We start from the raw sequence: 26,887 nt of genomic DNA, 5'->3' as shown, positions 1-26,887 counted from the left end.
TAAGAACTCTTTTTAAAAAGCATAAACACAATGCCATTATTATACCAAAAAATGAACAGTTTCTTAATGTTAATAAACTTTCATTTTAACTGTTGATTTTGTGAAAGAAAGATATGCACATAATTGTTGGCTTTTTGTCCTTGTCACCAGCTTTTCAGTGAGTGGTGGGATTTGTTTTCTCTTACTTAACAGGCTTGCTGTTAGCTCTCCCTGCCTTTGAAAACCGCTTTTTGTGTTGCCATTTTGCCCATTTGCACCTAAGGCTCCAGTAAAGAATCAGTAGTTGGAATGTTTTTGATGAAGAAAGCGATTGGGTGGGCAAATTGGATCGTCTCATGTATGACTCACCCAACTTAGGAGGTGCCTTGCAGTGTTCCAATTGATGGCCAGTTGCTTTCATTGTCTAGAAGTTAGTTATTTTATGGCGTTGTTGGCTGAAAAAAAAATATTTTTAAAGGCAAGAAGACTTGCCACAGCATCAAATTTAAGCATACTTCTTGCTTTTACTAAAACTGTTTGACTAGACTTAATGCCGCACAAAGCATTATCGACTCCCTGATCTTTCCAGCCGTTAATGCCTCTGTATGCTTTTGTCTGCATTTTCCTTCCAGACTGTTTCTTTTGTCTACATAGTGACTGCGATTGTGGGAGTTGAGGCCTGGTATGAACCTTTCCTGTTTAATTTCTTATATAGAGACCTATTCACTGCAATGATTATTGGTAAGAAGCTCCATGTTGAAGCCTATTTTAACATCACTTTGTTATCAAAGCCAGTGTGTGATTATAACAAGCAGCAGTACCCTCCTCCCTTGCCAACACCCTACAGCAAGCAGGACGGCCCTACAGTCCTGTCGGGTTTCAACCGAACCAGGAAGGAAAAGAAGGTTTCTTTGTGTTTTGCTGTTGTTCAGCATTAAGCTGTTTTTATGGGAAGAAAATATCAAAATAGATCATACAAATCTTGTAAATTACTCAAATTAATCTAGATTGTATTGAAGGATCCACCTGTAGGTCACATTTGGTATAGATTTTCTCCTTATCTCAAAATTGAAGATTATTACTTTGTAGGAAACAGAATGAAGATTACTTTGTAATACACCCACTCAAAAATTGAGCCACTTTTCATCTTAGGTATCTCCTCTTTATGCCACTGAATACTAGGGAAAGGTTTTAATCATGGTAATGTTTCCCTTTCACCTTAGCTGAAGGGGATATCTATAGTGTGATTGAGTTGGGGAGAGTGTTCTCTGGGGAAAGAGGCAAAAAGGATGAGGCCTTGGGATTATCTGGGAGCATCAGGAGTGGCACTGAAGGGCTTTGTAGAAGTGAAAAAGCATCCTTGCTGGCTGCTGCTCTATTCCCTTTTCTAAAAAATAAGCCTGTCTCTTTCTGTTGATGAACCTTGGTAATGAAATGGGAATTAGGTAAGGCTTAGAAACAGCTCTGAGAAAATGGTGCCTGAGGCATCAGCTGTGTCCAGTGGCTCTGGATCACAGGTATTTTAGGAACCCTGCTGTAATCTACCGGGTGTTCACTTTTTGACACCTGTAAAAACTGTGATTTCTGTACCTTGAAAAGGCTAGCTGTTTTCCATTTCCCACCATGTAGTGACTCTTTTGATTTTAGGCAGCCTGTCCTATAGCAATTTTCCTGCATTCTACATTTAAATGTTACATTTTAAAGATAAGGTGGAATTTCTCTGATACCTGAGATGTATTTGTGAACGTTAAGTGGGTACTTTAATAGGCACATCATTTTCTTTGTCATTTGTAAGTTTATCTGAATTCTTCCATCCGAAATAAGACAAAAGCCCACATGGTTCTCTACAAATAAGTAAACTAGCTTTTCCAGTATTAGATTTGAGTACACGTAAATAGATGGAAGGGCCTTAGGGCCTAAGCTGCTTAGTTTCCGCTGATGAAATAGGCAATGCTGGTGCTGGGGTGGCTGGGCTGGGCTGGTCCAGTGAGGCAAGGGATGCTAAAGGGTTGGTAGGAGGTGGGGTGGCTCCTGTTTGCCGTTAGGGACGGTACCTTCTTTGGGTGCAACAGGCAGGCCACCAAGATAGAAAACAAGATTCCTGCTCTCATTTCCCCCCTCTTTTTATTATGAGAACATTTAAACATCTATATTCTGTTGCTACTTTTTATATAATAAATCTCTAGGTGCCATCACACCCCCGCCCCCCCTGACAGTTTTCAATACTAGTGCCCGTCTTACTTCAAAGCACTGCTACCCCATAACCCTTAGGTCACTTTATGACATACGGTCTTTCCTACTTACCCACATGATTGCCATTTCTGCTGCGCTTCATTCCTTTTCGTATATTTGACTTAAAATACGGTGTTCTTTCTCAGAAGTCTGAAGTACTTTAGCGTTTCTTACAGAGCAGGTCTGATAGCATTGTATTCTCTCAGTTTTTGTCTGTGTGAAAATGCTTTGATTTTGCCTCAGTTTTTCTTTCACCACTTTGAATATGTCATTCTAACGGCCGGTGGCACCCCCATTTTCTGAGCCCGCTCGTACATCATTGTCACCCTGTATGTGATGCATTGTTTTTCTCATTGCTTTTGAGATTTTCTGTCTTTGGCTTTTAAAAGTTTGGCTATGATGTACATAGATGTGGTTTTCTTTGTGTTTGTTCTTCTTGGTGTTTGTTGAGCTTGTTGGATATGTAAGTTACTATAGTTTTCGGACCATAAGATGCACCTAGGCTTTAGAGGAGGAAAATAGGGAAAAAAATTGAAGCAAAAAATGTGGCAAAATATTTAATAACATCCTTTAAAGCAGAAATCCTGTAGCGAGCCAGGTGAGCTACATTCGGACTATAAGAAGCGCCCCCCCCCATTTTCCTCCCAATTTTGGGGTGAGGGGAAAGTGTGTCTTATAGTCCGAAAAAATACGGTAATATTTTTGACTAAATGTGGGATGTTTTTAGCCACAGTTTATGTCTTCAGATTTTTATTCTGTTTTTCTTTTCTCCTCTGGGACTCCATTTACATGTGTATTAGACTGCTTCTCTTGATCATGTCCTACAGGTAATTTTATGAGGCTTTATTAATGTTTTTTAATCATTTCTCTCTTTTTTTTTAGTATGTGGTTTCTATTCATCTGTCTTTTAGTTCTCTCTGTTTTTGCTTTTGCTATCTCCCGTTGCCTCTTAAGGCAATCTGGTGAATCTTGCTTGGAACCTATCATTTACGTTATCATACTTTGCAGCTCTAGATTTTCCATTTGGTTTTTAAAAACATTAAAAAAAATTTTTTTTTTAATCCCTACCAAGGACTTTTTTTTTTCCATTGCTTTTAGAGAGAGAGGAAGGGAGCGAGAGAAACATCAATGCTAGAGCGAAGCATTGATTGGTTGCCTCCCATACATTCTGTGACTGGGTATTGGCGCCCAGACCAGGGATCTCGTAGACTGGGGGTCACCTGCACCCCCTCCCAGACCAGGGATCAAACTCACAACCTAGGCATGTGCCCTGACCGGGAATCGAACCTGCAACCCCTTGGTCATGGGATGGCACTCCAACCAAATGAGCCACACTGGACAGGGCTCCTTACCTAGTAGTATTAACAAACATTGATGATCGTTGCTTAGGAATCTATTAGTTCAGTGGATAGGTAGGGGAATAAAGTTTGTTTTTAATAAAATATCTTATAAATTCATACTGATAATTCCAAATCAGATTTGATGATACAGATTTTTTTACTTCATTGATTTTACATTTGTATCCTTTAAACAGTGACAAAAGTCTTTGTTTTCAGTGACACAAAATATTTACTTTACAAAATGCCCACAACAGTCTCAGAATACAGTACCAAAATCAGCAACAATATGATTACTGAAAATTGTTTAAGATTTTGGTTTTTTTTTTTTTTTTAAAGATTTTATTTATTTTTAGAGAGGGGAAGGGAGGGAGAAAGAGAGGGAGAGAAACAGCAGTATGTGGTTGCCTCTTACATGCCCCCTGCTCAGAACCTGGCCCGAAACCCAGGCATGTTCCCTAGACTGGGAATCAAACCGGCGACCCTTTTGTTTGCAGGCTGGCACTCAGTCCACTGAGCCACACCAACTAGGGCTCAGATTTTGGTTTTTTGAGGTTCCATTTATCCTTATGGTTTATTCCACTAGAGATACCCAGTGAGGTTACTATACTTTAAAGTTACCACTCTGTGGCTATGCCAGCAACTGGATATATATTTTTTGGTTTGTTTCACTTTTGATTTTTAGGGATTACTTTTTCTTTTAAAATTTATTTTTTATTTGTATTTATATAAAATATTCACATGATTATGAAGTCAAATCTATATATAAAAATTTAGCTGCAATCACTGCTGTAATCCTCTCTTCCCTCCTCGTTAACCATTCTTGGCATATAGGGGGACGCTCCAACCAACTGAACCACCAGCCAGGGCTTAGTTAACCATTCTTAGTTTTGAATTTTTGGTTTATCTTTTACATTGTTTCTTAATATAAATAAATGTGTGTGGGGGCATGTAGTTTTATCACCCCTTTTTATAGATAAATGGTAGCATACTGTGCATTTTTTACTGCACTTGCCCCCCCACTCCCCCTGCCCCCCCGTCACTTAATAGTGTATCCGAGAGATCACCGGTAGTGATGTATAAGGATGCTCATTTTCTCCGTGCAGCTGCCTGGTGCGTTATTGTGTGGGTGTATCATAGCTCATTCACCCAGCCTTCTGCTGCTGGGCATTTGAGTTATTTCCAGTCTTTGGCTGTTACACAAATTGCTGCAGTGAATAGTCTTGTACATGTATATGTCTTTTTATATTTTTACCAGCATATTTTGGAAAAGATCCCTAGAAGTAGAATTGCTAGTAAGGGACAAATTTCTTTTAAATTCTCACCAACTGTGTATGAAAGTACTTATTTATTTACAGTTTTATCGGCATAGTATATTGTCAAACTTTTGGATTTTTGCCAATCTGATTGGGAAGAACCGATATATCTATAGTTTTAATTTGCAATTCTCTTATTTTACGAATGGTCTTTTCTAGTGTTTAAGAGCCATTTGTATCCTTTTTTCTGTATACTTTTTATATATCTAGTCAATTTTTTCTATAGGATTATTAACCATTTTCTTTATTTTTAGAAGCGCTTCATATATTAGGTATTTTGGTCTTTTCTCTTGATATAAATTATACTTCCCCCCTTATTTGTTTTGTCTTTTTCACTTTCTTAAGGTACTTTTGTCTTAAAAGTACCTTAAGTTCCTGTTTAATAAATAAGCCTGGAACTATGAGGAACCAAAATATGTTACATGACCATGTTTTCCTTGGAGTATATCTCATTTTATTCAATTCTTTTTTATGAATTCTACTCTAAGTTTTCTGTAGCTATTAAGTTTCCTATATTATGAAGTCTGGGCCTTCCTATGCATTCCGGAAAGCAGGTCTGCACGTGTGTGGGCTTTATCACTATTCGACAGAGTTTAATAGAGAACTATTTAAATTAATAATTAAGGATTCATAGAATACACATTAAGTGCTTGTTAGAAAAGAATTATTGGCTGCATTCTTTTTCTTTGGCAGCCTGTATAGAGCCCAGGCTTCTCTACATGCTTACTGCACTGAAGATAAAGCCATTAGAAGATGTTTTACACTACTAAATACTCTTGGTAGCAAATATTCTGCAAGTTTCTCTCAGTCTGTTTCCAACACCTCAGAGCCACAAGTAATTCTGTGTTAATTCACTTAGCCTTGACTCCCTTTCATGGAGTAAACTGCTGGAAATTTCTGAGGACTTCGAGGACCAGCATATATTCTCTCTTGTTTCCCTCTAAAATCTTCTAACTTGGGGAATTTTGTTCCAGTTGGACTTGGAAACAGAAATGAGATTTTTCTGTTGTGGATTCCAATGATTTCATCTGTTTTTGCAACATGTCTTAGGAATTGTTTCGAAGGGATGCTTTTCTATCTTTGAGCTTTACAACTGTAGCTGCATGGTCCCCCCTCCCCCCTCAGGCCATGCATAGTTGTTGGGAGTCCAGAGTGGGCAACCTAGGGCAGGAATGTCGAGTGACCATGCAATATCCAGCTGGTGTCCAGGGAAGTGCCACATACATTGATTGGGAGTTTGAAATAAAGAACATGAATTTATACCTCAATAGATTATAGAATCAGAGAATTTTAAAGGTGCAAGGAATACTAGGAAAGCATTTAATCTGTAGTCATACAGCTGAGGAGTCTGAAGCTCAGAGAGATTGTCTTATTTGCCCAAGAGCACCTCACTAGGTTGTGGAGGCCCAGTAGAACGGCCAGTGAAGAATATGCAGGAGGTAGAGTTCCCACCAAGAGACCAAATGTAATGGTTGGATGGTTAGCAGGGACATTGGGAGAACGGAATCACAAAGGCAAAGGGAGGAAAGAGCTGCAATTAGTGGATAGTTAATGGAGTCATCTTACCTAGAAGTCAAGAAAGAAGAAAGAATATTGAGTTTGATCATTAGGAGAGCTTAGTAAATTTTAAGAAGGCAATTTCTGCAGATTGGGAGGGAGAATGAGCTTTGGAGTGCTGAGGAATTAAGGTGACAGAAAATTAAATTTTGGTGAGTGATAGGAGATAGTAGATAGGGTGGAAGCAGTGAGGGTAGGGTTTCTTGGGATGGCCATTCTTGTTTCTGGGTTTGAGAGGAAAGAACTGGTGTGTGTGGTGGGGTGGGGAGGGTCGGGGAAGACGTTGAGGATGCCCAGGAGGTAAAAATAGGTGGGAAGGAGCAGGATCCCCTAGCCATCCCTTCTTCCAGGAGCTCCCCTTTATTGAACAATATATTATATACCAGGTACTGCTGAAGGTGTTTTTACATGAAATAATTCATTTAACTCTCAGAACTCTGTGGGGTCAGTGCTACTTTTACCTTTATTTTATAAAGGAGGGAACTGAGGCAGGTTAACTTACCTGAAGTCATATAATGCAGTTGGTGGCACAACCGCGACTGAAGTCCAGTCCGGCTCCTTGAGGTCTGCCCTGAATCAGCCAGCTCTACTGCCATCCTCCCCGTTGTGACTGTTGTTCAGAACGGCGTTTTATTTTGTTATGGAAGTTAAACTGGAACCCGAAAATTATGATGTCTAAAAATAGTGCATATTTTGTGTGTATTTGATTATTATAAAAGTCACTTGGATAATAATCATGATGATTTAAATATTTTTCCTTTTAGGTTGTGCATTATTTGTGACTCTTCCAATGAGTTTATTCAACTTTTACAAGTAAGTATTTTATTTTATTTTATTTTTTAATTTAATCTTCACTGTATTTTTTCCCATTACCATTTAGTCCACTTATACCCACCCCCACCCCAGCAATCACCACACTGTTTGTTGCGTATTTTATTTTTTAATTGGGTAGGAAATAAGGAGATCTTTACAAATTGTAATTTAGATGAGTTTAGGATCTATTTTTCTTTGGAATCTCGGACGTTCTGAAAAGGTTGTGAACCCCTATTTTGAGTCTAGAATGAGGTTAGGATAGTGGAGGGTATCTGCGGTGGCTTGTGTGGTCACTTCAACACAGCACGGAACTGCTCGTTCTTATTTCTGTGTTACGGTTTTGGGCTCACCCAGCAGTCTTCCAATTTGTCATTTTTTTGTGAGTGAATCTATCCGCAGGAAGTATGTTCCTGTTGAATATTGATACATTTACATTCTGTTTTTGTATATCTCTAAATGTACTTTGCATGATCATAAAAAAAAAGAACTTCCAAACTTGTGTAGTTTAGGACCAGTTCCTAGACCTGTGCTAACTCTTCTCGAACAGCACTCTATTGTAATTCCTGCCTGTGGGGGAGGGTGCGGTTTGGGGAGGGGCGTGGCCCAGGTGGAGTTCCATTTTTCTGATCTATGCGTTGCCCCACCTTTGTGCAGCCACATTGAATTTCTATCTGTGACCTAAATACATTCTGCTCTTCCCTTCTTCAGTATTTAAAAAAAATTATTTAAAGATTTTATTTACTTATTTTTAGAGAGAGGGAAAGGGAGGGAGAAAGAGGGAGAGAAACATCAATGTATGGTTGCCTCTTGAGCGCCCCCTACTGGGAATCTGGCCCGCAACCCAGGCATGTGCCCTGCCTGGGAATCCAACCAGCGACCCTTTGGTTCACAAGCTGGTGCTCAATCTACTGAGCTATGCCAGCCGGGGCTCTTTCCTCAGTTTTTGCTTCCACTGTTTCCCCTACTGGAAGAACATTCTTGTACTTCCTACTTCATCCTTCAGCTCTCAAAGTGTCTTGCAGAACCCTCTCCATGTCAAGCCACACTGTGAATCTTCTCTGTTTATTACAACTAGCAATCATTCACAGATGTCATAAAATTTAAAGCTGTGAAGGCCATAGAGATGACTTCAGTCAGTTCCTGCTTATCTTCTAAAGACGAGGTCCTGACTGGGCAATACCTTGGCTAAGGGCATGCAGTCAGTGGCAGGACCAGAGCTAGAATCTGGGACTGTTCAGATGCGCAAACATGCCCGGAGACACTGGGTGCTATCCGTCTCATTTCAGAATCTTCATGAGAATTACTTCTCACTTTAAGTTCTGTGTCGCTTGTACCATAGCAGCGTCGGAAGGTCCCCTTCTGGTGTTGGTTTGTGTTCATTTTCTTTTCCCTGTTAGAATATAATCTTACAGAACAGCAGTTTTCAACCTTTTTCATCTCATTGCACACACAAACTAATTACTAAAATTCAGCAGCACTCCAAAAAAAAAAATATTTCTTTTTGCTGGCTTGACAAAAAAAATGGGTATAATTTTGATTCATTCACATTGAATGGCTACTGTTGTGTTGGCTGTTTTAACTTTTTAATTGAATTTAAAACTTCAAATTAATCAATGTAAATTTAACCGATGCGACATTGGTTAATAAAATTATATAGGTTTTCGGTTATCATTTTTTCTTTAGACAATCTGAGGGAAAGAGGACAGTACTCTTGACTAAACCTGACTCAATAGTCAGATACCGCATGTTTTCAAAATTCTTGTGGCACACCAGTGTGCCTCTTACAGCACACCATTTGAAAATCGCTGTCGTGGAACAAAGACCAAGTCTTATTACATTCCAGGGGTAGAAATGGGCCTGGGCCAGAGGACTTCAGTGCTAGTCCTGGCCCTGCCTCTTGGTAGCAAGTTACACAAATTTAAATTCTCACGTCCTCACTTAGACAGATTCTTACCTATGCCACAGGGTTGTGCTGAGTATAACGTAAGCGAATGCGTATGAAAGTACTTTGAGGGGAAACTGGGACAACTGTAACAGAATAACACTTTTTAAAAAAGTACTTTGAAAACTATAAAACCAGATAGAAGTTTTACATGTAATAATGTTCTTTGTATTACTTGATTTTTTTTTCCAGAAGCTATAAAAATAACACCTTGAAACACAGTTCAGTCTATGAAGCTATGGTTCCCATCTTTTCTCCGTGTTTGCTGTTCATTGTGTCTACAGCGTGGATCCTGCAGTCACCCTCCGATATTTTGGAGAGGCATCCTAGGCTGTTCTACTTCATGGTTGGGACAGCCTTTGCCAACAGCACAGTAAGACTTCTTTTTAAGCCCTAATATGTATAGGGAATATATGACAGAGTTTGGTCATTTGAGAAACCTTATACAGTAGTAGAATAAGCAAATTTTAAATTAAAGGTATTTTAATTCAGAAATTGAAAAAAAATAATAACCTTAAAGACTGAACATGCTGAAATTATTTTATTTTTCCCTTAGAAACCAATGGGATTCAGGGACTACAGTAGTAGTTTTGAACCATGGCACACTTGAAAGTTTTAGATTTGGTTGCCTGCTGAAGAATCCATGGAATAATTTATAGATGGATAATTTATAGAGCCCTTTAAGGCTGTAGATATTACCAGTGTAGTTGAAATGGCTGCACACACGGTTAGTTAGGGAGCGTGAAAGGGGTTTTTGCGAGAGAGAAAACACATCATACACACTCATGCCACACATTTTTTTAATCAACTGATTTTTAAATTAAACATGGAATAATAAACTATGTAATACATACAACATGTTTTTAAAAATTAGAGGTTGAGAAAAGACCGTGATAGTTTTGACAGCCAGGAAGCCTGTGCTGAGACCAGATTCTTAATAAGTTTTTTATTTTCTTAACTTAACCACTGAGCTTATGTTCCCATGTATGAAAAGTATTTACTTAAGCATAAAGTATATTTGAGTAAGGTGTTGAAAGTAAGGGGCGCCAGAGAGGTTCTGAGGTGCTCACTGGTGATTTGACTGAGTTGCAGGTAACATCTCATCTCCATGAAGAAATTTAGTTGTGCTGGGGTTTTGAAAAAAAATTTTTTTTTTAGGTAACATGGAATCTTAAAATTTCTTTTACGCAAACTGTTACCCAGTGGGAGAATGCCTTCTACAGCATCCGTACTAAATTATCTTACAAACTCTTCCGACACACACACGTGGTCCGAGGGTCCGCAGATTTGGAGGTTGGGGCAGACGTCCCGTTGGCCCCTGAGCAGTTGAAGTGACTGAACATAACGTAACATAAACATGTTGGCTCAAGCACTTGAACGCTTTTGAAATGTAGGAGTGACAAGTTTGGGAAGTGGTTTGCTAATTAAATTCCACCCCCCCCTTTTTTTTCTAATTTCAAGTGTCAGCTGATTGTTTGTCAAATGAGCAGCACGAGGTGCCCGACTTTGAATTGGTTGCTGGCTCCTCTCCTCTTGGTTGTCATGCTGGTGAACCTGGGAGTCTCTGCCCTCACCGAGAGCGTGCTCCTGTACACTCTGACAGCTGTCTGCACCGTGGCCCACGTCCACTACGGAGTGCGAGTGGTGAGTGATCTCGAACGAAATCGCTTCCATTTGGGGAAAAAATGGGTTTCATTTGGTTCTTATAAATAGTGGAAAGAAGGTTAGGGCAAATTTCAAAAGGAAGCTTGCTTATAGTAGCTACAAGAATTTTGATATATTCTCTAAATGTTGGATAATATTCAGGTGTGTAATTTTAAAGATTGTTTCTCTAATGACTATGTTATAATAACTACAATTAATTTAAAAGCTAGATAATTATTATAAGGAATTAGTTCTTATTTTTAACTAGGTAGAAATGTAAATCATTTTCTTGGTGAAGAGAATGATAAACTCTTTTGTGCTTTTAATTATATGGGACTGGATAACCCCATTTTTTGTTTATATCTGTGTGTGCTGCTTTAGCTTCGCGGGCATTTTTGTTGCTCATTATCATAATTTGGAAAGAAACTGAAATTGGTTTGGTAGCACTGCCTCCCTCCCTCTCTCTGCCCAGTTCTGTAAGCAGTGTGGTAAGGGAGGTTAGAACTTCAGACTGAAGGGAGGCTTTTGCATTATTTGAGGTTTTACCTCATCTATTCTATTCCCGAGTTCTCATCAGGAGAAATAATATATAGGGGTAAATACAGAAGAGAAAGGATTTAAGAAGTATTTCGCAGACCTTGATATCGTCTTCTGAAATAAGAGGCTAGTTCCAGGACAGATGAACTAAGACAGATATAATAACATGAAAGTCAGAACCATGCAGTTGATTCCCTTTCATCACACCCGAGCACCCTTTTCTCGTTACCGTGCACACGTTAGCATGGCCTCGTGCTTTTTGAAGAGCGTAGCATATTCTGTCAAGGTGATTACTTAATAATAACCCAGTTTACTTACTCATGGTCCAGTTATTTTAATCACTTAGGTTTGTTTCCAAATTTTCACTGTTATACATAGCATTGGAGTGACAAATCTGGAATAATATTTTTTCTTTCATTTGCTTTATTTTCGGATGATAATTTCATAGCAGTGGGGTTATGGAGAAGGCTATTCACGTTTTTATGTCTCTTAAAACACTTCTGTTTGGTGTGCTTCTTTTGAAAGGAACCTTGCTGTGAATCAGTTTGAGAAACAATTTTATATTGTTGTTCATATTTACAAACCGGGGGGCACCTGTCGTGCTAGATAACAACTTTACACTTTGCATATGTTGCTAAGCTTAGGCTTCCTTATGTTTCTCCCCAGAGTAGCCACATTTTTGGGGACAAAATGGATGAAATTGTTATGGAAGAAAATTATGATGTCTATGAATTATGACTTGAAGACATAATTATGTTTTTATTTGTGCAAATTTACCATTATATACATAATAGTAACACTCATAGGCCTTTATCCTGATGTTTCATCCATCATATGCATGAAGTAAAACACAATTGCTGGTGTCTTTCATAACTGGTTTAATTTATTGTAACCTTTCAGAAGCAAATCTTCGTAAAATCATACATATACCAAACCAAAACACATTTTTCTTTAAATTACCAAGGTACTACATTTTCTTTGTTAAAAATCTGGAAAATAAACACAAGCTACCTGAAAGAAATTCTAGGAGCATCTTTTAGTCTGTCTTTGTGCTCTCTTACCACTTCTACAGCTTCTGACCGGAAGGTAAAACTTGGCTAAGTCATACAGAACATTCACTTGCTCTTGCATACTCGTTAGCGATACCCTAACTAACATGGCTTAAACCTCTGAAAATTTACACATCTAGTTTTAAACTGTTTCATTGGGTTCAGGAACGATTACCTAGAAATGTTATAAAAAGCTGAATACTGAGTCTCTGTGTGTACATATTTGATCTGCTACATAGTCTAAATCAGCTAACCCTATAATGTCAGTAGGTTTGATGTGGATCTGCGTGGTCTGGAGAGATCCGGAAGGACTGGGGCAATGGAGCTGGGCAGGCCCAGGGTTCCATCCCGACTCTCCCGGGGCAGTGCTCGCACTCTCACTGAGCCATCCAGCTGTTCAGCTTTCCTAACCAGAAAAACCTTCATTCTTTCTGATGAATTTCGCTATGTCGGTAAATTATTGTCTTCAGAGGGTGGCTTCTGTGTGCTTTTGAAAATTAATCAGGTGCATATTTGTCACTGTCTCCTGTTCTGATTTTCTATAGGTAAAGCAACTGAGCGGCCATTTTCAGATTTACCCCTTCTCATTGGGAAAACCAAACTCAGATTGACTAGGAACAGAAGAAAAGAATATTGGCCTGTAATCTACAGAAAGAAGTACTGTAAATAAGATGCTTGTAAATATTTCATCCGTCACCTTCGAACTAAACTGATCTGCTTAACAGACATGGGAACTCTCTGTGTGGTACTTGTACAGCAGGAATGATATACACAATCTGAAACGTGGAATGTCGAACCTACTAACTCCCAGCTTATTTTATTTTTTATAAACCATGTGATGTTTTGGTTAAGCATAATGTACATTAGACCAGCAAAATGTTTCTAGTGATTTTAGCTTCATGAGTCCATAATGTTTTGGTTCATACAGAGTTAAAGATGCTTTATTTTTATTATTTTCAAAACCCCTAAATCGGTTTGGAGCACCGACAACATTCAGAAAACCTCAATGTGTTTTCACGTTTGGTACTTAGTAGTTGCAGTCGGTCGATAGCTATGGAAGCCGTCAGTACTCCGCATCCAATGCAGGGAAAAGGTAAGAGCAAGTCACCTCCAGCCAGAGATGCCAAATGATTACAGAACAATATACAGGTTTGCCAAATACTGGTTTCTCTTTCCCATGGAAATGCCTTTGTCCTCCTGTGCTAAGAGAACTAATATATATATATATATATGTGTGTGTATATATATATATTCAGATTTTCTAATATTCTGGCTCTCTTAATTACGGAACTGAGCTTGGTAAATGGTTTAGTTTTCTTTTAAAGAAACATCCTATTGAGACTCAGTAGAGAATGGATTGTAATTACAGTCGCCCATTGGCATGGTCCGTTGTTTAAATGTGGCATTCCACCCCCTCGCTCCGCTCAGCCACACGTTGCTGAGATTTGGTGCCTGTAAACTGTGATTAAATGGATGCATGTGACTGCGTGAGTCTTAGACGGTAGTTGCTGGTGAGGAACGCAGATAAGCTTTCTTACTAGAGAACTTTGCTTTGGAGTACGAATCTCACGAACCTCACTACGAAATTACTACTGTGAACCTCACTACAAAATTAGTTTTCTGATTCAATTTGTCCTTTCTTCCTTGCACTCTCTCTCCCTCTTTTTTTTGTGGAGGAGAGAGTGCTGTGGTTTTTTAAAATTTCATTCAGGATGAAGATGTAGAGAGAAATTCTCTCTTCTCCAGCTTGCCCACCGCCCCACGTGAAGAACGTTTTTGTGTGTATGCCTTACCGAGTACGCAGTCTCTTCAGTATAACTGGGAGTGATCTTTGAGGGTTACTGACAAACATCACAATCCCTTTGATTTTATTGTGGTGGTTTTATAGATCACACCTTTTCATGAATGTGGATATTTTCTTCTGTTTCTTTTTGACTTTGTCTCCATTTACTTTGGTGGTGGTGAAACTTACTTTTTAAAAAATTTCCACTGAATGAAGTTTGTGCTTGAATGAAGAGTGTGTCTTAAACCCTTTTTTTGGATGGATCGCACTTGGAAAAAATAGGCACCACTGTGTTGCTGTGTAATTAAATTCATAACCATTATTTATCTGTGAATGTGACCATTTCAAAATTTAATTCTAGTGTATTCCTTTGCTGAATTTCTGTCTGCTGCTTTGTAAAAATAACTGCGCAATGGATATTTCAATTTTTAAACGTGTAAATCTAATAATTGTCAGCTAGGTTTGTAGAAATGAGTCAAGGAGCTAACTCACGGTTCTGTACTCATTTTAAAAAATGTTTGTAAAGGTTGAGGTCTGTTCAGTGACTTTCTCTGAGACAAAAACGATCACTGAAAATAGGTGAGAAACTGATGCCGGAAAATGTGGGCGGCGATCCCGTGTTGGTTGTGGGGGCGCCATCGCAGAGGCCGGGGAGCGACTCGGTTCAGGGAAGGCAACGCTGCGGTTTGCGCGCCTTGTTCCGTGTCGTCCGTGAAACAGAACTGGACGAAGTGTTTGTTTGGTCTGGGAACAGAGCTTTTTTTTAGGGTTTCCAAGCTAATCATTTTACTGTTCTGTTGACCTTGTACAAAAGAATGAAATTAATCTGCATGATAGAAGAAAGGAACTGCTAAATATTTATAAAATGACTCATTGGGACCACAGGCTTTCTTCACCTTCTGTAGTATAGGAAGAAAATACTTCTTACTTCCGGCAAAAGGGCATATCCTGTAATTTGGGGGCTTTTACCTCCAAGTGTGTTTCTGCTGTCTTTCTGTTGCATCAGGTTTATTTGAAAATTGTTTTGTGCCTACACTTTACGACTTTCTTCCCCGTGGTGGTAATTATGCCATAGTCAGTTCTGTTGACTTCCTCAGATGAAAGGAAGGTGCTGGTCAACAGGGTGGGCGTGGAACTGGGTGGCTGGCTGTTTCAGGACTCGGTGGCCTTGTGCACCAGTAGTGTGCCGCTGACTCTGTTCTCGGTTTAGTCTGCCATCGTTCTGTAGTGATGGGGTGCCCGAAGCAGGACTGAATTACAAAGAGCTGTTCGTTCATGTCATGCCAATTATCATAACATTTCCAAAGCATAAAAGCTACTTCAGGTTTATGCATGATATTTCGGGGTGAGTTCATACCTCAGCCTTTCCCCCAGCATACACTGAGCTGCCTTTTGGGGGATGGTTGGTCACCCGTACATGTTTTCTGTACCTTTCAGAATAGAGTGCCTTAGCCGGGCCGGAGGTTTGCTTTGTGTTTCTGCTGACCAAAGTTTCCTAGACCTGTAAGAGAAGGTTCTTTTCAGGTTATGGTGTGAAAAATGTTCTCTCTTGCTTGCTAGAAAATAATTCCTCTATAGTTGAGGGGGCATGGGATAGAAAAAGCTGAAGATACCTGGATAAAGTATATTAATGCTGCCTTTTATGATCCTTCAGTGGCATGATCTTAGCGCAATGCATATTGTAAAATTGTTACAGTTCACCGTATTTTTCGGACTGTAAGATGCACCGGACCATAAGATGTACCCAGGATTTAGAGGAGGAAAATAGGAAAAAAAAACAACCCTGCTCCACCGCTGCCCTCCCCCGCCCCACTGCGAGCCAGGTAAGCTACAATCGGATTATAAAACGCGCCCCCATTTTCCTCCCAAATTTGGGGGGAAGAAGTGTATCTTGTAGTCCGAAAGATACGGTAAATAGTCATTCCTCCACTAGTAAGGAATAAATATAGTTTATGGGTTTTGGTCTAAAGGGTAATAGAGTGAATAACTTCCAAATAAATTAAATAGTGTTCCCTGATATTTAATAATATCATGGTTGACATACTTCTAATTCTAATTAAAGCGAAAGTTAAATGCTGATTATGGTCTAGAATGTTACAGTACTACTACCAACATGTCATTCATTGTAATGTGGAGCTATTGGGAAGAGTCACCCAAACGCTAAATTAAATGCCAGAAGAGTATTGATCACGACCTGGGGCCTGGGCGTTGCACAGGTGCGCAAAGGAAGAAGCCCGTAGCATCCACTTTAAGAGGAAGGGGTCACCTCGTGCCTAATGCCCTCAGGGCCCCGTGATTTAAATGTGGTGCACAGTTTAAAATGGTCACAACTGAGCTCATCATTCCTCTACGAATTTCAAATTCAAAGCTTCTTCAGTGTTTAATTTTCAAAGAGTTAGTTTATTTTGTAGTCAGTCATAAAGCTTTTGGAATGTACCTTACTTTCCAAAGGGGACCCTGATGCTACAACCTGTGGAGAATAAAAAGGTAATGTGAAGGTGTTTGAGTCGAAGCCCACCTTCCCCCTTATGTTTTCACTAGAAGTCTGTTTGTAACTCTTCCTAGTCAGTCTTCACCTGGGTTTCCTTTTAACTAGCCGCCGCCTAGGGCAGAGATGCCCACTTGCTGGGTTGCTCTGAGATTTCGCCACATTCGGATCTCCTGGATTGCCTTAGGTGTCTTGTCTAGTCAAGGACTGGGACTGTGCCAGAGGGACCAAAGCAAACCTGATGGGCTAGAACTTCTGACTTTGGGTCCCTAAAGAAGCCAAAAAAACAGATACTGATATTTTTGGTTGTGTCGATTCCTACGTTCAGGGCGGCCTTTATCCTGACTTCAGTCCTGGACTTGACTGAGCTCTCTGTAAGACATTTGTGAAGTCGCACTAGAATTTTCGTTGTCCCGTGAGGTTTCTTAGTAAGACAGCATGCCTTTTCATGAGCGCCTCGTGGCTGCCAGTGCTAGGGCCTTCCAGGAATTTTAACTAGTATGCTGCATTTGAAGCACTTTGACATGTATACTTAAAGTGGCAGTTTTAACAATAAAATGATGTTAAATTAATCACTGTGAAACTCGAAAGTGTGATGCTCTGTATTACAGGAAGCTTAAGTAAATTCTGATTTTCCTTTATTAATTATGAAACCCACATGATTTGTGTATTTTACTTTCATCTTTGAAGTGGTACAGATGACTGACGTGTTATCGGCAGGCAGCTACTTTTAGGGCGTGTTGTAAATCATGGTTGTTGAACTTTTCCAGAGAAGGTGGCGATGTGTTTACTTCTTCCTTGAGCGGAGCCATGGGAATTAGATTAATTGGCTAATTCATGTCCAGTGTTTCTACAGTGCAAAATAAATGTAACCTTACTTTTTAACCTGCATGCTAGTAATATGCTTTGCTTTTTAGTAAACAAATATGCAAGAAATAGTAATCTGGCTGAGTTTGCTTTATTTTTTATTTTTTTGTTTTTAAGCAGGGACCTGCTCTTTTTACAGACAGACCTTAAGAAAGCTAATATTTAGGACAGCAAAAGCAATGTTGCCGTTTGTAGCCCTCTCACCGGTGGCCTGTTGCGTTTGGTCAGAAGGGCCAGGTTCCCAGAACTGGAATGTGGCACGTGGACTGATGTTAGAATATTCCAATGAGGGCTTGTCTCCTTAGGAAAGTCCATTTGGACACAACAGGATGTCTGGTTTTCCACACAGTGTTCGTCTTGCCTTACTTGTCCCAGGATCATTCCTAGAAAGCCAGGTTAAACCAGCATGGTGCTGTTTTAGAGCGTGCGGGCTGGGCCGTGGCCTAGCGTACCTGATGCTGTGTTGAAAGCAGACACAGGTCTGAAGACACAGGAGCGACTAAATGCTCTGCGTGCCTGGTGGCTCTTTGGCTGCAGTCTTCTCTTGGCAGTTTGTATGGGTAACAGTTAGAATTACTTTTTTCAATTAAAACATATATAATTTTCCATGAATTCTAGATTCTGGTATTCTTTTTAAAAAAATATTTTATTTATTTTTAGAGGAAAGGGGAGAGAAACATGCGAGAAATACATTGACTGGTTGTCTCTCACATGCCCCCAACCAGGGACCTGGCCCGCAACCCAGGCATGTGCCCTGACCAGGGGTTGAACCAGCATCCTTTCGGTTCTCAAGCTGGTGCTCAATCCACTGAGCCACACAAGCCAGGGTTATATTCTGGAATTCTTGACAAGTACTTATCTAAAAAAATAAGCTCTTGACCAGGAACATGCTTAGTTAGAACTTGATGTTATTAATCAGGAGCCTGTTTGAATTTTACAGGATGTATGAATGCTGCATTATAAATCTGTTTAAAATACTGGTATCATTCAGTATCAGACTTCGAGTTTAATAACGTCTATTAAGGCTTCACACACACACACACACACACACAGACACAAGACTGACCCCAACATTAACATTTTTTGTAGGATATTTTGTTTAGACAACTTACTCCATTAGGACAGCCATTGAGGAGACAAAGACCCACATCCCTTCTGCAGGTGTTATTTACTCATTCTGAAATGTGCCAAGAAAGCAGAATTTAGTATTAAACTCCACATTTCAACTGTAGCATTTCCTCTGGGTACAGGGGAAGGCAGTGAATAGTTGCTGAGGTGTAGAGGTGTAAATTCCCTGCTGCCCCTTTCCCCTTCCCCTCCCATCTGCTATAATAGGTTTGTAGCCACTTGTGGAGAAAGAATTGGATACTTTTCTGAGTAAGGTTGCATGCCCTGTGACTCAGTGGCAGGGAGGATGGCTGAATCAATTATTGAGTTGTTTAGCTTGGTCCTGTTGTGGTTTGCTTTCTGTAGTATTTGGAAATAAAAGGACACTTCCATCCCTTCTCAGGTACCTAGAAACAATACCACTCCAGCACCTGGAATATATCTGCTATAAGTAGAATATATTAGAGAAGAAGATGAAGAGGAGCACAAAATCTTATTTTTCCCCGTCAAGTAGATGAATTGAACATAATGGTAATCGGTCTGTCCAGGACTTGCTGTGTCCAGAGTGAATAACGTAGCGTTTATTTTGTCTGGTTATGTGTGGTGTGTGTGTACATGCATATTTAATGTGTACGCATCTACTCTGTGCATATATGTGTGTGATGTATTCGTATGTACCTGCAGTCTCCTCTTGATTATCAGCGAAGTGGTGCGCCCTCCCTGCACGTTCCCCACGTTGGCGTGACCTGCGTGTAGCCCATAACTCTGTGAAGCCTCTCCCTCACCTGGAGCCACGGCCTTTCTTACTTCGAGTTCATCTCAGTCCCCGGGAAAGGCCCCTGACATAAGTCACGTTCCATTTCCCTTTCACCAAGGATGTGTGAGCCAGAGAGACAGCTTCTGAGAAAGATGGCCGCTTCCACCAGGGCTGGGGCTTCTGGGTCTGAAGATGCTGGGGGCCCATTCCCGGCCAGAAGGCAGCTCTGGGAGCGACTCTGCTCCTGGGTTTGATGGGGGGAGAAGTCCAGCTCTTGCGGAAGTGGGGCATCACAGCCTTGCTTACATGCCATAGCCAGAATGTTGTAGAATCTTTGACAAGTCTTTGATGCACCAGTAGAGTACCACCATGTATTTTACCGGTATTTTTGCATCATCGGTGTTGCCGTTCCCCATCGCTAGCCCAGATAATCAAGAGCCGACTGTTTCTTGCCACTGGATTCTGGAAGCCTTGTCCTTTCAACTGGATTTATGTTTATTTCTGCTGCTGTGAAACCCAAAAGTAATGCAGTAGGTTTTAATTTAAAATTGTTTAATTCTATTATTGATAAATATTTATTGTAATAAAAGTAAAGAGTAAATAATTTTTAAATCCTTTCAGTTGCTTTCAGATGGTCTTCTTTGTTTCTCCTTCACAGCTACAAAATGGGAAGGAGCTCCAGGGAGGGAACTAATGTCCGGTCACTTGTCTCAGCGAATCATTGATTGTTTTAGAGCAAAACTTGAAAGGAATTTTTTTTTTTTTTTTTTTTTTAAGAGAGATCAGCCTGCTTGCTTCCGGGTGTTATGGCTCCTGTGACTTGTTTCAGAAAGGCAGGTGGCGGTAACGTCTGTTCATAATGTACTGTTCTTGCCTCCCCCAGAGCTGGGTACTGGGCGATATATAATAATAACCGGGTCACACTGAAATGCGTGTGTAAGGTGGTGGTTTTGTTCTCCAAAATATTTTCCCATAGAAAGAGTGTTCCTATATGGTGTAAATTTTCCAGGCTAATTCCACAAGAACCTAATAACTCACATTTAGTATCCCCAAACTAGAGCATTCAGTATATAAAGCGGAAGTTCTTATAAAAACTCTGATTTTCTGGCATTGCTTCTGAGGAGGATTATTTCCTATGTTTTACATCACAATTGATCTCCCAGTTCTGACAGTGGGCATTTAAAAAAAGCTGAAGAAGGTGAAAGAAGAAATGTCCCATATTTTGACCCAGGCTAATTGTCCAGCTGCGTGCTTTTAACCCCCTGCCCTCCCGGCTTCTTGGTTGCCCCAGCAGCTACCCCCTCCCTTCTGTCTGCGTGTCTCAAACGCCTGGCCAGCAGCTGACACACGGCAGGTATGCGCTGGGCGACCACAGCTGGGCCTGTCTAAATTTAAAAAGACCTAATGCCCCCAAAGTGTCTTGCTCCTTTTCCTGCTCTCTCTCATCTTTCTCCTTCTGCTCACAAATTTCTTGAAAGAAAGCTTTATAACTGCTCCTTGTATTTTCCTTCTTGCTTTTATTTTGAAAGTTTCTCAAGATCTCCCAAACTTTTAATACAATGACTGTTTCTTAGTCATGTTCAACTTTGTAAGCTTTGACCCGGGGCAAGTTACTTATTTTTTCTACCTCTCAGTTTCCTGATGTGTAAAATGGGAATATTAATATTACCACAATTGTGTTATATATTATGAATAATGCATGTGAAGTGTGTAGCACAGTGAGTGGTCCAAGGTAGGTGCTTGGTGTCTACTAATATATTGTTCTCAAGTTTTACTCTTGAACTTTTCCCTAAGCTTTATGACCTACTCATGATTTCTCATCCTCTTTAATTCTCGATTGCCTTCTGAGAATCTTAGCAAAATTTCACACCAATTGGAAGATAGGAATAAACCAAAAAAATTGAACTTGTGGTCAGAATGCGGCATGGGCAGACACAGCTCGCCTTCTTGCACGACCACATCAAAAATAGAACAGCCATCCTCAGAACCACCAGAAATCACGCTGAATGGAAGTTTGACAACTATGGAAGTGAAGAAACCACACCCATCCAGCCTAGTAGGAAGAGCGGAGAAAGAGAACAGCCTGGTCCCACATCCACATGTATGCATGAAACTTTGGGAGGGATATCTCAGGAGCGAGGAGTCCCAGCGCCACACCAGGCCCCAAAACCCAGGGTTCCAGTGCCAGGAAGATAAGTCCCCATAACTTCTGGCTGCAAAAACCAGTGGGGATTGAGTCAGGGGAATAAACTTCTAGAGTCCCAACCAGATCCTTTTAAAGAACCCACACATGGACTTACTCAGACTCACTCCCTCTGACCTGGAGCTCAGCTTGGGTAGCAGCTTGAAAGGCACCAGTGGCATATAAGGAGGAACAGGAGTATCTGGCATCCAGGTGAGAGCTGGGGGACAGCTATCATCCAGACAGAAAGTCTCTTTTCTGAACCCTTCCCCCAGAGATCCACAAAGCCTGCAGGTGGGTGCGGTATCTGAGACTCCATCAACCTGGCAAACACTATTTGCCCAACCCTGGAGATCCCCTGAGGCTCCATCCCCCCCAACTTACAGGCCCACCCAAAATGTTAACAGTGGCATTTCCATATGAATGGCTGGTCTTGGCTCATGCTTCATAACTTTCTAAATCTTATCAAACAAGCAGCAGCCTGCTTCAGTGAGCCCCCAGCCCCCTGCCCCCCAATCTCTTGCTAAGTGGCCTCAGGCCCTGGCACTAGCAGCAGCCAGCTTTGGATCACAGTTTGGCTTCGCCTGGGAATCTCCAAGCCCAGCGCAAGTAGCAACCATCTGCAGATTGCTTTGTAGCTCATTCAGGGTGGTCCCAGGCAGAACACAGGTGGGGGCTGACTTTGGCGTGCATCACTAAGGAAACTGCAGAACCTGCACACCCAGCGGACAGCTACAGACCAGGTCAGAGCACGACCCCCCTGCCCCTGCACAGCGGATCCTCCACAGAGGGCAGAGGTTGGTGGTCAGTGGTCACAACCAGGCCCTGCAGCTAACTGGCCTGGGTAAATTTCTCCCATTGACCTGCCAACAGCAATCAAGGCTCAACTACAAGAGGAGGGTGTACTCAGCCCACATGTAGGGTACACCTTGAGTACCCAGCTTGGGTGATAGGGGAGGCTGAGCCACTGGACCCTACAGGACACCTACTACATTAGGCCATACAACCAAAACAGGGAGTCATAGCAGCTCTACCTAATACATAGAAACAAACACAGGGAGGCTGCCAAAAGTAAGAGACAAATAATCATGCCCCAAATGAAAGAACGGATCAAAACTCCAGAAAAAGAACTAAACAAAATGGAAATAAGCAATCTATCAGATGCAAAGTTCAAAACACTGGTTATAAGGATGCTCACGGAACATAATGAGGACCTCAATAGCATGAGAAAAGATCCAGTCAGAAATGAAGGATGCACTGATTGAAATAAAGAACAATTTACAGGGAATCAATAGTGGAGTGGATGAAGCCAAGAATCAAATCAATGATTTGGGATTTAGGAAGCAAAATACAACTAATCAGAACAAGAAGAAAAGAGAATCCAAAACAAATTGAGGATAGTATAAGCAGCCTCTGGGACAACTTCGAGCTCTCCAACATATGCATCATAGGGTTGCCAGAAGGAGAAGAGAAAGAGCAAGAAATTGGAAATCTATTTGAAAAAATAATGAAAGAAAACTTCCCTAATTTGGTGAAGGAAATGGATATGCAAGTCCAGGAAGCACAGAGAATCCCAATTATGACGGATGCAAAGAAGCCCACTCCAAGACATCTTAATTAAAATACCAAAGTTTGCCCTGGCTGGTGTGGCTCAGGGTGTTGAGTGCTGGCTTGTGAACCAAAAGGTCACCAGTTCAATTCCCAGTCAGGGCACATGCCTGGGTTGCAGGCCAGGTCCCCACTTGGGGGCGTGTGAGAGGCAATTGATCTATATATCTCTTACACATCTATGTTTCTTTCCCTCTCTTTCTCCCTTCCTTTCCCTCTCTCTAGAAATAAGTAAATAAATTCTTTTAAAAAATTTACAAAAGTTAAAGATTAAAGAGAATCTTAAAACAGCAAGAGAAAAGCAGTGACCTACAGGGGAGTTCCCATAAGTCTTGTCTGCTGATTTCTCAAAAAAAACTTTGCAGGCTAGAAGGTATTGGCAAGAAGTGTTCAAAGTCATGAAAAACAGGGACCTACTTTTTCTGAGCAAGATTGTTGTACCCAGCAAAGGTATCATTTAACATTGAAGGGTGGATAAAGAGCTTCCCATCAAGAAGAAAACTAAAGGAGGTCATCATCACCAAATGGTAAATGGACGCATGAAATGGTGAAGGGACTTATTTAAGAAAAAGAAGATAAAAGTAAACATTGTTTATGAACAATAAAATGGCAATAAATATGTACTTGTCACAATTGAATCTAGAAAATAAACTAAGCAAACAAGCAGAATCATGGTCATAGAGAGTATTTTGATGGTTGCCAGGTTGGGGGGTGTGTGGGTGATGGATGAAGAGGTGAGGGGGCTAAGAAGTACTAATAGGTAGTCACGGAATAGCCATGGAGATGTAAAGTACAGTATAGGAAATGGAGTAGCCTATAACTTACATACACGACCCATGGATATGAACAATGGTGGGGGGATTGCCTGAGGGAATGGGGGCTGCTGGGTAAAGGGCAGCACAGGAGGAAATTGGGATAATTGTAACAGCATTATCAGCAAAGTTAAAATATTATGTAAACCATGAATTCCCAACCCCCAATTAAGGTAACGTGTAACCTTATGGATGTGGAATTTAGCGTGGGACTCAGTATGCTAAAATCGAATCAACACATCTTTCTTTTTACTGAGAAAAGACTAAAAGACTTAAGGTGGATGGCCAGCCTGTAGCACAGCAGAGGAAGCCCGTAGAGCCGGAAGGTTTGCCTTTATCACCCAGAGCTTACCCAGAGGTGGGAGTGCCACGCCCCAAGGACTCCGCCTGTTTAGTCTTAGTGGCAAGTCATAGCCATGTGGTCCCCTGAGTTTCTTACAGCCAATTGAACATCACCAAGGAACTTCCCAATTACGGTGTGTTCCCCTTTGTAGGTCAGCCACAGGGACGTGCTGGTCAAAGTCATAATAAACACACCTGTGCCCTGTGTATCAGTTGTAGTTTCGTGCTCGGACTAGTTCAGTGTGTTCTCTATATGATTTCCTTGTGTGGGCTTACTAGCGTAAGTCACTTCTCAAAGGCAAGGCTGCTTTTGGAATGCCGGCTGCCAATTGAGGGCCGGACTCTGGAGGCTAATGACTCATCCAGGTGGATGCCACACCCTCCCCCCAAACCTCATCCCCCTACTCTTGCCTGCTGCCATCTCTCAGGAACTCCCATCGGCACTCTTTAAAAAAAAATAGTACGTGAATGAACTTCATTTTTTAGTACATTAATAGTGATTCGTGTTCTTTGTAAAAAAAAATTTTGAGAGTACAGAATGAAAATCACCCATAGCCCTAATCCACAGAGATCCTAACTGCTCTGTGTTCTTTCCTCATTTTTCCGGTGTACATTCTGCCTACTTCACAAATAAAACTGGGATTGTCCTCCACACACTGCGTTGCATTCCCTTCCTCTTCAATGTCCGTCTTTAATGTTCCCTTGGGTGTCCGTCTAGGTTAGGTTCATTCCTAGTGGCTGTATTGTTTTTCATGCCATGAAGCCTTAATCAGTTCCTCTCTTGATGGGCTTTGGGTCATGCCCAGTTTTAATGTTACAAGTAACCGCAGTGAGCACACAGACACATCTGTGTGTATTCCTTTCATTTGAAAACACTTGTGGAGCACTCATTACCAGGCAGGGATCGGGCTAGGTGCCGTAGGACAGTGCGAACTAGAACCGGCATGATTTCTACCCCGCGGAGCCGCAGCCTAGACTCAGTCTTTCTAGGATAATCCTTTCCAGGAGAATTGCCTAGTCAATGTGTATATTTCAACTATTCAAGCTATTAACAGGTATTGGCTACCCTAAAATGTGCCTTTCCAGCAGTGAACAAGTTGGTTTTTCCCCACACCTATGTGAAAAGGTTTATTACTTACGTAACTGAGCCCGTCTGTGACCAAGCCAGGAAGACCACCTTCCGGTTGGTTGGAAGATGGATGGAGAGAGCCAGGAAAGGAGACTGACTAGCTTGGGGCTTCCGTGTGGTTAGGGGTGGGGGCTAGGATGAGGGTACCCAGCTCACCCTGGAAGCTGCTGCCAGCACCGAAGGAGAGAACACATAGGCTTTTTTTTTTTTTTTTTTAATCAGTTGCCCAGATGTGGAGCAAAGGGGAAGAATGAGGCTTAAAAGCTGCTAGCCATCAGACACCAAAAATGGAGTCAGATTCCTTACCTGTCTGGAATGATGGTACCTGAGGATAGCTGTAGGGCCAAGCATCTCACTGATGAGGCTCCAGGGGTGCTTATGGCACCGGTTTCTTGTGGAAGAGCTCATTCCCACTGCTTTTCTCATGGCAGCCTACTCCTGGCCCTAGACATGCTCACACTTGCTCCCCTCCTCACAGACAGTGGGAACATGGGCCAGGATCTGGCGGAATTCCTGGTCAGAACACTATCCCTGATTCCCAGGCTTCTAAGGGAAGTTGAACTCTTGAGGTTATAGCCAAAGGAGAGATAAATTTGGCAGAGGGCCCTGAAGCCCAAAAGCAAACACTATCCCCAACCCCATCTCACCGCTCACCCCCAGGTACGGGACGAGGCTCAGGCAGAGCTATTGGCACTCGGGTGCGCCAGGATTTTGGCACTCCTAAGTATTTCTACGACTCGCACACTAGGAAAAACTGATTTCTTAAAAAACCTCCCAAAGTCCACTTGCCTCACGCTAGGGGCTTGCCTTTGGCCTCACAATTGCCTGTGGGTTGGGGAGGCAGACTGTACCATACACCAATTGAGAAAGTGGTCTTCAAGTAGCTGTGACTTATCCAAGGTTGCAGGTCGGGTCTAGGACTAGGACCTGCATTTCCTCACTACTCCATGGCCCCTGCCCGAGTTCCCCACACAGGCCGGTGGAGCAAGGCCCTGCCAAATGTTACACGGTTTATTTTTAAAAGCATTTTAATTCTCAGTAAGAACTCTATTTTGTTGACGTAGAGACACAGAAAATACCCAGGAAATACTGCTTTTGCAAGGGGCGGTGCTTCCTTGAGAGTTTAATTGTGCTTCTGTACCCTATCTTATTCCTCTTCCTCCACGCCCCTGGAACTCTTTCCCTCTGCTCCCCCTTTCCTCTTTCTGTAAGGTGGGGATGGTGGGGTTGTCCTAGGTTGACAATATGGGGTTTCACATTCTAGAGGAGGGGGGTTGCCGCATGCACAGCGTAGGAGCTCAAAAATCAATGGATGGTGAATGGATGGATGCAGTGTGCTTTAGTTCAAACTTCCCAAAGAGACAATAAGCTCAGCGGACCTATTCTCCTGTACCCTCCATGAGGGA

The 26,887-nt window shown here is 41.4% G+C and overlaps 1 protein-coding gene across 1 annotated transcript in view; it reads left to right on the top strand.

Moving 5' to 3' along the window:
• Positions 1 to 20,025, top strand: part of SELENOI (selenoprotein I) — a 44,128-nt gene extending 24,103 nt beyond the window's left edge. The window contains exons 6-10 of the mRNA XM_024552549.4: positions 612 to 720; positions 7,186 to 7,234; positions 9,369 to 9,549; positions 10,638 to 10,820; positions 12,952 to 20,025. Coding sequence (XP_024408317.1) covers positions 612 to 720; positions 7,186 to 7,234; positions 9,369 to 9,549; positions 10,638 to 10,820; positions 12,952 to 13,050 — 621 coding nt within the window. The 3' untranslated portion in view covers positions 13,051 to 20,025. The remainder of the gene's footprint in view (positions 1 to 611; positions 721 to 7,185; positions 7,235 to 9,368; positions 9,550 to 10,637; positions 10,821 to 12,951) is intronic.
• Positions 20,026 to 26,887: the final 6,862 nt, after the last annotated feature.

The sequence above is a fragment of the Desmodus rotundus genome, chromosome 5 (genome assembly GCF_022682495.2).
Source record: "Desmodus rotundus isolate HL8 chromosome 5, HLdesRot8A.1, whole genome shotgun sequence".
NCBI classification, from domain to species: domain Eukaryota; kingdom Metazoa; phylum Chordata; class Mammalia; order Chiroptera; family Phyllostomidae; genus Desmodus; species Desmodus rotundus.
The sequence above is the reverse complement of the archived record's forward strand: the minus strand, read 5'-3'. Positions and strand labels throughout refer to the sequence as shown.